A 12208-nucleotide genomic window follows, 5' to 3' on the forward strand; every position below is an offset into this window, starting at 1 on the left:
TCGACGTCTGTTTCATTCGCCTATCCGGAGTCCAAACCGGCAAAGTTTTTTCTTGGGCCGAAAACCGTTAAATATATTTTTCGGTTACCCTCCTGAGCGTAAAAAACGTATACGGTTTCGATTCCGTTCCGGTTCGCACCAAAATAGCGTTTTTTTTCGGTTTTCGGTTCGCTCCGACACTCTGGTTTCCAATCTTAAGGGCAATTTTCGACCAAGGACTGACACTTGGAAAAGTATGTTTAAATCGTGACCTTTATTTTGACAATTTGTTGCACAGGTTACTAGTAAGCATTTCAACTGGACGTAGCGTTGCTTTTGTGAAATCTGGTACAGACACACTATACGCTTGTCACAATTTTTGTATATAAAATTTGCAAAATGTAGTGGCTGTTAATTTTACTGTATTTGCTTACAAATTAAGAAATCCACAGAGTACACAAACTTTTGCAATACCTATCAGTTTCCCTCAACCAGCTAAAACAAAGCTAGGGCAGCCACACTCAAAACGAATGAAGGGCAGTTTTCTTTTTTTTTTTCAATGTGACTGCCATCATATCAGTGTGAATTGTGCATCCAAATTTTTCGAACCTAGTCGCAGTTATGCTCAACTTTTGGTGCGAAATTAATTGCCATACAGTGCTGTGACACAGATTGGACTTTATTACATCACTTTGTTATACTGAGCTGGTAAATACTTTTGAAGTACATAGTCAGTGCCTCTGGTACTAATGACCTACAGAAACCATATAAATAACGAGATGTGTTCACATGGTCTTGCTGAAAACAAGGCACAAAAGGTGTTCAAGCAAATGCAACATTGCTTATCAAACATACGATGACAGCCTTTTACTTCATCTTCTCCTTGAGGATGTCCTCCAATTTAACGGCATCTGCGGCAAATTTGCGTATTCCATCCGAAAGCTTCTCTGTCGCCATTTGGTCTTCGTTCAGCTCCCAGCGGAACACTTCTTCATTTAGTTCAATTTTCTTCAGGTCCAGTGTCTTAGCTGTAAAAGAAGTATCCAATAAAGGTTCACATTTCAGTAATGGCTCGTAAATACACCATGCGGGTCACCATTGGGACAACAGACACTTTCCTCATCCGCCAAGGACTGTGGATATCAGTGGTTTGGCTCTGGATGACTCACCAGTCAAAAAGAATCAAGTCAATAATAGACACCCCAGTATGTCTGAGTTGCTCTCAATCTGGCTAAATACATGGTCTTTTCTTTCATCAGAGCCTGTGCTAAAGTCCTATTCGATGCCTTCTCTCCTAGGGCCATAGTAGTCATTGGCTGGCTGCTCGTGTTAAGCACAAAAGCCTGTAGCTACAAGTGGCTTGCCACCACCAGCCCCATGCCCTCAAAATATTAAGTCATGATCAGTAGCAATCAGGACTAGAATGGCCTCTTGTGTGCAGATGTCATAATCGGCAACCCCTATGAGGAGCCCGTTTGCACGATCCGCTACTCATCTGCACACGAGATCTACATCATGATTGCATGATACAAATTTGAATTCTGAACGCGCAGAAGCAGACGACAGCAACACCTCCTATGAAAACGCGTCGAATGATGATGGTATTAAACATTAGAATGAAACATCTTCCGTTTGACATCCACCACTTGTACAAAAATACTAAGGTAAGCCGAAGTAGAAAGTATTGTAGAAGTTGAGGAAGCAATAACCGGGCCGATGAGTAGCGCCACCACTAGCTTCCAAATGCGGAGCTGTGAAGAGTTGCCTATGACATGGTCATTATAATTAAAGCCTCAAGTTTTTGGGAAATATTTTTTTTCTAAATTCGGGGATGTAAAAATCGGGTACATAAACATGTGCATTAAAAATTCATGTAAATTCGGGTGGAAAAACTTCCAGTATGCTAAATTTGGGGAGAAATCAGGCTCAGTTACTCAAACTAACTGTACTGGTTTTGTACAAACGGTGATGTAACTGTGTTTGCTGCCAAACAAGTTAGTGTGCATTCCTACAGACATCTCAGTGAGGGCAATTTGCCGGGTAAAAATCGGGTTTCACCCTAAACATGTAACCTTCAATTCGGGGTGCAAATTCGGGAAAGAATCGGGTAAAACCCTAAAACTTGAGGTAGGTTGTGGTGCAGACACATTGTGTTAGGGTAGAACACCTGAGCACTGAATCAAATAAACGACGAGAGAAAATAAAGTTTGCCAATGAGCATGCAACCATACTCACCATGTTCTTTCGAAAGGTACTGTTGGACAGGTTTTGTAGATGCTGCGAGTTCCGACAAAAGGGATGGGCTAGAAGGTAATTAAAACCACAATTAGGTGTCTGTTATAGTAGCTTACTACTAATAACTAGGTATGTGATCCACTTGGTAGATGTGTTATTGGTGGAACAAACGAGTGTAAATCCCCCATGACACAGACATCCTACTTTATTGGAGGCAGTTATTTGGCACCTTATAGTGAGCAGATCACAACCAGCCAACGCGTGTATCTCGCCAACATTTCGGAAGGAGGCTCCCATGACAACCGTGGGGTAGTCAAACTTCTTGTAGTAGTTGTAGATACTGGTGACTCTCTTGACACCAGGGTCCTCCAGCGGCTCAAAGGACTTCTGTGCTGTGTTTGCCACGTACCAGTCGAGGATACGTCCCACAAAAGGGGAAATGAGAGTCACACCCGCCTCTGCGCATGCCACAGCCTGGACACAAATATGGTGCACTAAGATATAGTAAGATACAAGTACACTGACTCTCACCAACTTGGGAGATGACAAGTCAAAGTCATGAGAGTAAAACGTGCGAGGCTCATTAAAAGTGGTAAATCTTCATTTTTATGCGCATACACAAGGTGACTTTAGCAAAGGTTACACATTTTGATTGTATCATAAACATAAAAGATTACGTTTCTGTCGCTCCAAACTTTGTAGACTGACAGCCTCACGTTTTATCAATATTTTTTTCAAATGCTGTCACTTTGTAGAAAGAAAAGGGAGAGCAAATTCCCGCCCGTAAACCGCCATGTTTTCTTCTGTCTCCTTCATGTACATATTCCCACGTATAGGTGGCGCTGCCTCGAAACCCTGCATCTGGTCTATCTGGCTGTCGGGTGTTCCATAAGTTTTGGTTTTGCTTCGTCCGCACGGAGGGAAAGATGGCAGTTTGTGGGTGGAAATGCATGGGGTGAGAATTTGCTTTGCTTCTCCCCCTTTTTCTACAAAGTGATAGCATTTGAAAAAAATATCAATAAAACCTCAGGCAAATGACTATCAGTCTGCAAAGTTTTAAGGGCCAGAAACGTTAGCTTGTATTTTTACAACTTGATCGAAATGTGTAATAAATGTGCTAAATTTACCGCGTATATATGCCACCACACAAACAATAGAGCCTGCCAAGCACTGGCATGTATTAAAGAAGCACAGAAAGCACCTCATCACTACCTTTTTTGAACCAGGCCACTAACCTGCCTATTAAAATGCACTACGCAAAGTGATTCATTCGACAGATGCATAAATATATCGTAGAATTCAATTTTAAAAATCGCAACTAGCTGCCCAGGTCAGTTTGACGTCATTACGGTAGAGCCCACTGATTGATTCAGAGGACCATCGTCTGCTACAAAGGCATAACTAAAGAGAAACGAAAAAAGAAAAGAAAAAGTGGAAAGAGCTGGCACCGATTGGAGCGCGGTCACTCTTGTAACCGTAATGACATTACTGGTGTCATTTTTCCTCCTCATTCCCCAAAGCACGCGTTGAGTAAGTTGTTTTTCTAAGAAAAATATTGCGTACAGAGATTTTTTTCCTTTGTCGAGTCACATCCTTTCATAATGCGTCAGAAGCAGAAAATCTTTGAGATGGCTTTCTGGGCTCCTTTAAAGTGAATCACAATGACTTCTCTGGACTGAGAATTGCCTACAGAATGATGAATGATTTTTGAACTTTACAACTCCCCAGTCATATACTAACTTTTGTAATGTTTACACAAGGCACACTGGAGGTCACAGTACTCTTAGTTCATGGTGAGGAAATCGCTTACTTGGGTGAAGTTGAACAGGAGTGTCATGTTACAGTGCACACCATGCTCCTTTTCCAAGACCCTACAGAAATAGTAAGCTCGGTCATTAGCATGCACTGTGGGATTAATGCTTAAAATCAGCTTTTCTCTCTTATGTACCTGTTACCAACATTTCAGATTGTTTCGCAATGTGTCCTCACAGACTGGAGCATAAATTTGCATCTGCCCATGGTAATAGATAGAGCCCCAAGTTTTCGGGAAATATTTTTTTTTTATTATAAATTTGGTGGGTAAAAATCTAATAAATAAACGTGTGTCCTAAATCCACGCAAATTCGAGTGAAAAAAGCTTCCAGTACGCTAAATTCGGGGAGAAACTGTGCTCAGTTACTCAAACTGACTGTACTGGCTTGATACAAACAGTGACGTAACTGCATTTGCTCCCAAGCAAGTTAGTGTGTATTCCTACACCTCAGTCTCAGTGAGGGCAATTTGCCGGGTAAAAATCAGGTTTCACCCTAAAGAGGCAACCTTCAATTCAGGTTGCAAATTTGGGGAAGAATCGGGTTAAAACCTAAAACTTGATGCTCTAATAATAGAAATAGAGCATAGAATACAGTTTCAGTTCACTTTTGGACTGTGCGCCTATATAGATCCTTCTAGTCCTAAAACATGATGAAACACGTGAAATTGCGTGTTAGCACTCCGAAGCAACTGTGGCGTACAGATGTGGACAGATGGAGAGAGGACAGCAGGGGGAGTGCTGCTGTTGCACCATGCTTCAAGTAAACTAAGATCTTCTTGCTCTTTGGTGGCAAAAAATGCAAAACATGAATAATGTTCCCAGCCTAAATAGCGCAGGCTTACTCTGCAGCTTTTAGTCCTTCCCACGTAGAGGCGAGCTTCACTAAAATCCGCTCCTTGTCGATGCCGGCTTCCTTGTAGAGTTCAACCAGCCTGAGTGCTTTGTTGATTAACCGTTTCTTATCGAATGACAGTCTGCCAAGGCAGAAAAACTGTTAATAAAAATCAGTCCAAAGGGCCATCTAAACTGTGAATACCTTGCATCAACTTCGGTAGAAACCCTCCCTGGAATAATTTTAAGGATTTCACAGCCAAACAACACGAGGAGCTTGTCCATTGCGTTTTCCAACTGCTCCTCAGGTGTGCTAGGAAAGAAAAAAGAAAAATCCAAAAGTGTAGACAAAAACTTTGTCTTTGTTGCTGATCCACTTTGAATACTGATTCCATTTTTCAATAGTCACATCTCAATGTCTAACAGAGCCAAAAACCCGTACGGACCTTTCTTCCCTCCGGGCTGTTGACCCACAATTCGCATGAACCTTTAAACACGTCACACCTAACCCTTTAAATACCATGCCAATGATGAGGACGGTGCCCAGAAGAAGAACAGTCTCTGTTCGAAATATCGGCGGCTTCTGTCCTGAGGCAACTCCCTTCCTACATCTCTACCGGTTCGCTGGATTTCTACCCATCTACGTTCGCTACTGACGATCCGATGGCCTCAGGAGGTAAGCAACCCGTCCTCTCTTTCTCACATGTCGCACTCCTAGGGGATAGCTGTTACAAGTACATACACGAACACATCCCGCACGGAGAACACGGACCTCACATACACTTCTCAAGCGGCGCAAGAATACGAGACATCATGACACACGTAACCGCCGCCCCACCGAACATCACGCACTTCATACTCCACGTAGGGACCAACGACATCGCACGCTCGACAGCACAACATGTCATCCAGGAATTCGAAACACTAGTTTCTTTCATCACAAACAACAGACCAGGCGCTGAAATAGTACTGACAACGATACTTCCCCGAAGACAGAACAAACACCGAACATACATATACCAGGACACATGGCTACACGAGTTCGACAGGAAGGCGCGCGCTGTCAACAACCACCTCATCCACATGCGTCAGGTACACACCAACGTTATGGTTATCACACACGCAGCTTTCGAATACCACGCTGAAGCACATCTCGCTCGGGACGGCATCCACCCAAACCACGCAGGCGTACGAGCTATGACACACAACATCAAACACCTAATGGTCCATAGATGCCGTCCTGCACTGACAAACGCTCAAACACAACATCCTCAACCAGCTTACACTTCAAGTGCCAGCACCGCAAACACGCCAGAACACACGATGGCATCAAAGGGGACCACAACGACCACTGCACCCACGCATACACACGCGGCAAACGACAACACTCCAAACACAACCCGCACACACACAAAGTTCACGCAAACTGTGACACGGAAAACCACAAGCACGCAAACACAGACAGATGACATTGAGGAACACAGCGAGTCTCCCCAGCCACTGACCCCACAGCCACCGACCCCACAGACACGACGCACGCGCACATCACGCAGAAAACACCGTTGACTATCTAATCACCAGCCTACCATGCAGTCAACGAACTTTCTACGAATGCGAAAACTCATGGAGAAACGTAGCCGATACCTACATCATCTACGGATCTACACCTACCACCTGGCTCACAACACAGTACCTAAAGGCCTCACCCCTAAAACAGTTCCTGCATTAGGAAAACTGACACCTGAACTAGAGCTAGAGTGGGCATCAGCCCTTAACAACACAGCCCGTACGTTTCTTGAAATATTAAAGAAACAGTGCCACGCGCAACTCGCTACGATCCAGGCCCATATGAACAATATCAGTCTCACCGACGCGGAGGCAAACACTCTCGAACTACACATTCAACAACTCAACCGCGAGCTAGCTAACAAGGAACACTCAAAACTCGGAAAACCTAATTCCAACAACAACACGGATACCGGACCCACTAACACGACACACGCAGCAGCCGAACAAATCATTTCCAGCACCACAACCACAACTCTCCGCAACATCGCTGAGCCACCCCGAGAAAACGCTGACGCAAGCACCGTAATAGATATATCACGCTCACTAACCAGCGACGAACTACAAGTCCTCTCTAGGGGGTTAACATTCTGCCCTACACTCAATTCTGTTAACGAATACGAAATCCACAAAGACATATCAGACTTTGCGAGACGGCTACGCCTTAGAGAATTCTTCGCTCATACAACACAAGAAAACAACAACGACCTCCGACTACCATCAACCTGGACACCAAATCACGGCCGAGAACCCGCACTAGACCTGTACATTAAACAAGTAAGCAACGACATCCTTCGCGGTATTTCCCAAAGCTCGCGTGGTCACAACCTCACTAAAACACAACGTGACATCATCAATGCGCTAGCTGACAGAGATGATATCATTATCAAGCCCGCAGATAAGGGTGGGAGTATCGTCATCTGGCCCACAGATAAATATATCTCTGAAGCACATAGGCAACTCAACAATACGCAACACTACCTCAAACTGGACCATGACCCAACAAAGGAGTACACGGCGCTAATAACCCATACCATACAGGACCTCCACGAACGAAAGCTCATCACACGTGATGACCTCAGATATCTCACCCCATCAAACACAGACGCAGGTCGTTTCTATTTACTGCCCAAAATCCACAAGGTACACGCCAACGAGCTCTATACGGCTGACATCCCCGGCAGGCCAATTGTATCTAATAACAACACACCAACAGAAAGACTCTCGAAATTCCTGGACCACTATTTAAACCATATTCCGACAACACTGCCATCGCATGTACAAGACACACCCCACCTCCTCAGAATAATCAGAGATATAAACAACACTCGTACATTTGGTAGGGACACAATACTAGCCACGCTGGATGTGACATCACTGTATACTAACATCCCACACAACGACGGAATCACAGCCCTCTGCAATACCCTTTCTACTACAAACACCAGAAAAGACACGGAAACCATACTCGCTCTAATGGACTTGGTTCTTAAACTGAACTACTTCGAGTTCAATGGTGAATACTACCTACAAGTACACGGTACAAGTATGGGCACACCTGTTGCACCCACATACGCAAATATCTTCATGGGGTTCCTAGAAAACAAAGTTCTCAGCGCCCTCTCATTAAAACCCACGGTGTACCTTCGATACATCGATGATATACTGATAATATGGGAACACGGGGAAAATGAATTTCAAAAGTTCGTAGATCTACTGAACACCGCGCATAGCAACATAAAGTTCACATCACAACAGTCAACTCACTTAATTAACTTCCTCGACACCACGATATCACTAGACAACGGCAACCTCGTCACAACCCTGTACAAAAAGCCAACTGACAAACAACAATACCTTCACTTCAAGAGTCACCACCCGCGTCACTGTAAGGTTGGAATTCCTAATGGGCAGAGTGTAAGACTACGCAGAATTTGTTCAAACGACACAGATTACGCTGAGAAGCTTGACGAACTCTGCAGTACACTTGCCCAAAGGGACTATCCAGACTCCCTCCTAACCGAATTCCGTCGCAAGGCACTCACACTCGATCGAAACGAGGTTCTGGAAAACCGAAAAAATCCCGACGCGTGCCAAATAAGCTTCATCACAAGATATTCCAACGCACTTCCAAACATCAAAGCCATTCTACAGAAGCACGAGCCCCTCCTCCAAAGCAGTGACCGACTTAACAACATATTCACAAATCCCATACAGGTGACATACCGACGCGCAAGAAACCTGGCAGACTCCTTGGTCAATGCCAAAATCAGCAAAACGAGCGCCCCGTTCACGGGAACACGACCCTGCAACCTCCCGCGCTGCAAAACATGCAAGCACGTTCAACACGCTAACTCCATCAAAAGCACTGCGAGCAATTACACCCACCCCGTTAACCACGCATTCACATGCACAAGCTCCAATGTTATATACTGCATTGAATGCGGCGACTGCTCTATGCAATACATTGGTGAAACCGGCCAACAAATGAACAACCGCCTTACCGGACACAGAACCGACACGTCCAACAAACTCCCCAAAGCAGTCGCCGAACACTTTAACGTTCCTGGTCACAATTTTGACAACATTAAACTATATATTCTAGAAACCGGGTTTAGATCCACACGTGACAGACGTGATAGGGAGTCTTATCTCATATACAAGTTCAACGCTCTTCACCCGTCCGGTATCAACAAATCACAAGGCACCCTAGAAACACTTCACAAATAAAATATGCTTTTCCCATCTACCTCCATTATCATCTGTTATGTTCTGCATGGCCACTGCTTTCTGCTCTCTTTATTGCATGCCACAACTTTGTATTACAAATATATATTAGAAAAAAAAAAAAAAAAAAAAAATTTGCTCGTTCTGGAATTTTTCCCCACGTAACCACTAACCTCCTTATCTTTCGCTATGCTTGCGAATTCTTGCCTGTTGTCCCGTTTCGTCCACGTGTTCGTGAACCTTCCATTTTTCTGCAACCGGTTTGTAGCCTAGATCACTACGTTCACAAAATCCCCTCCACACTCTAACAAAGCAGCCATTCACTCCCGCCGTAAAAACCCGTACGGACCTTTCTTCCCTCCGGGCTGTTGACCCACAATTCGCATGAACCTTTAAACACGTCACACCTAACCCTTTAAATACCATGCCAATGATGAGGACGGTGCCCAGAAGAAGAACAGTCTCTGTTCGAAATATCGGCGGCTTCTGTCCTGAGGCAACTCCCTTCCTAGAGCCATTCACTGTTACTTTAATTTGAAACTAAAACCAAATAATATATAAGTTCAGGTACCTAGTGAATGGCAGCAAATATTACATCATATCATAAAAAGGGCAGATGTCAAGGAAAGGTATGAGGAAATAACAGTATATTTGTGCTCAAGGTCATAAACTCATCAGGCCAGGATGGGGGATTTCCTCCCGATCTAAGAGATAAATATTCCAACTGAAAATTTTGTTGGCAGCTGCAACACCTGACATGGCTCTGTTTATGCGCTTTTCATATGTTTTTTTACAAAGTCAAGTGAATCTGGGGTAATCACATTACAGTACTGCAATAAAGCACTGGCTGACTTGATGACTTAACCAAATATCAAGCACCACCCAGTTGTGCTAGAAAAGATAATTTGGGACAAAGCATAACAATAATGCAAGTAACATTATTTTTGTGTTACTACCCTGGATTATTCTGAATAGCCCTGAAATCCTACTATCCTGTTGCCTTGCAAAGGCAAAAGCTAGAACAAATCTTGCAATTAAATGCAATCTTTTGCGAAAGTAATATCGGCTGCATCGTAGTGTATCTTGCAATCATCATACATAACCTCGGTTCGTCCCTAATTCATACATGTTTGTAATGTCTGGGTCCCTAACACAAAATATCGAAGAAATGGCTTTGGAGGATATAAAAATATACAGCGCATTTCATCGCATAAGACTATTTTCGTTCTAACGTTCCGTTGATCTTTTGAGCATATTTTTAACGAGTGTTTTAAGTAAAAGTGAGTGTAGTACTACGTTTACTAATCTCGAATTTGTAATGTAGTATATGCGTAATATTGTCGAAACATTAATCAGAAATAACGTCTGTGCAATTTACATGTTATACACCTTGAGGCACATCCCCAAATGGTCAGAATCACTCACCTTCCAGTTTTCTTTCCATATGCTGCGGCTTCATCGACAAGCCGAGCATATCGCGGAAGCTTCGATGCTGCTAGGATCAGGGAGGGGTTGGTTGTTGAATCGGTAGGCCTGTAGTCCTTCAACACTGCAATGCCACATGACCCATTACAAGAAATACAACGTTACAGTCTGTCAATTAAAATCAGTTATGCATACTTTGTAGAAAGATTTTAAATTCTGTTTCGGTTGCAGACCATGGCTGCTGAAGATGGATGAAACTTATTATACTCACAACAAAAGTATGCATTTTGGAGTTAAATGTGGACTTTGAAAAGTCCAGTGCAATACATGCATGCTAAATTCCTCAGTCAACTGCGTCACTAGAACGTGAGTGGCCCAATGAATCACATGCATTAGTGGGCACATGACCGTGAGACCCAGAAACGGGACTCAAGGCCTTTTCCACACTTTCTTGCACAAAGAGCAGTCAATATAGGTAATGAGGTGTGGTTGTCCTGAAGGGCTGTTCTTGACCACTGACCCAGATACGTGATAATGGAACTGGCCACAGCACATAATGGTGACTGCAATCATACCATTGTAGATACGGCTTGCTTGCACTTGTCTGAGCTATCAATTCCTTTTGCATGCCTGGACATTGGAAGTATGTATTGTTGGTTGAACAATATTTGTTAACTGTAGCCAATTCATTTAACCTATCCCGTGATGCATCTTTTTTTTCCTTTTTTGAAATCTGCGATTTGTATCAATGGAGGACCCTTGAAAAAATTTACCAGCTCTGAATAAATTCATGTTCTTGCATATGTGGCAAACTCTTCGTGTTTTCCAGCAACCCATGGACATTCAGCACATACATAGTCACCTCGTTGGTCTCATTTGACAATGACGTACGCTTTTGTCTCTCTGATAACATGCAGCTGTCTGAGCACAAAAGAAATATAGGACCCTACTTTAGTAACGGTACAAAGTTTTTCAAATATCGTTCAACAAGCTTTCTCTCAGAGTCGAGGTAAATGCTCAATATGCTAAATACCCACAGCAGACGTTTCCGTGCCATAGAAGCTATTTGAAGAACCTAAATTGCGCAATACACACACTGTCTGAATTCCAATCTTGATCAGTTCTATCTGCTGTCATAAACCGGCACCCAGTCTTTCGCGAGCAAGAATCGGTTCTTCCGTCGATTGTTGCAGTTGTTCATCAGGACAGCTCGTGCAAAGTCGAAAAGGAAATTTTTCTTAGGGAGTACCGACTGATAAAGTTTTTCTTCGGAGAGACACTTCCTGTATCAGGTAGCATGCATGGACGTCATGCGCGTTGTTACGCACTTACGCACCTTCGAAGTCCCCGGTGTCTGCAACGACAGTTGTTACCTCCTTCAGTTGGTCAAGGGAGGACTTCGCTTTGTCACCGCTCATAGTTACAAGGTATGAGGCACGGTTGCTTTTCGTCTGCTCACAAGAATGACCGGCACCTCAGGCACGTTTCCACGTTTCTATCGGTCTACCTTCTTCCACTCTTTTTTTCCCCCCCTCACTTTTAGCTTTTAGTGTGCGCAAACTCCAAAGCAGGGCGCGACGAGCGCCACAACTAGGGCAAAAATCAGAAGACTGCGATTATGCATTCAAAGTG

The 12208-nt window shown here is 43.7% G+C and overlaps 1 protein-coding gene across 1 annotated transcript; it reads right to left on the reverse strand.

Annotated features, from left to right (window-relative positions):
- Window positions 1-234: 234 nt before the first annotated feature.
- LOC135401768 (transaldolase-like) lies at window positions 235-12105 on the reverse strand. The gene is made up of 8 exons (XM_064634344.1): window positions 11913-12105; window positions 10577-10700; window positions 5064-5171; window positions 4870-5001; window positions 4025-4085; window positions 2444-2688; window positions 2215-2282; window positions 235-1007 (listed from the first exon to the last, which is right to left on the reverse strand). The coding sequence occupies exons 1-8, from the start codon at window positions 11992-11994 to the stop codon at window positions 847-849; spliced, it is 981 nt and encodes a 326-aa protein (XP_064490414.1). The 5' UTR covers window positions 11995-12105; the 3' UTR covers window positions 235-846.
- Between the last annotated feature and the right edge of the window lie 103 nt (window positions 12106-12208).

The sequence above is a fragment of the Ornithodoros turicata genome, chromosome 7, assembly GCF_037126465.1.
Source record: "Ornithodoros turicata isolate Travis chromosome 7, ASM3712646v1, whole genome shotgun sequence".
NCBI classification, from domain to species: Eukaryota; Metazoa; Arthropoda; class Arachnida; order Ixodida; family Argasidae; genus Ornithodoros; species Ornithodoros turicata.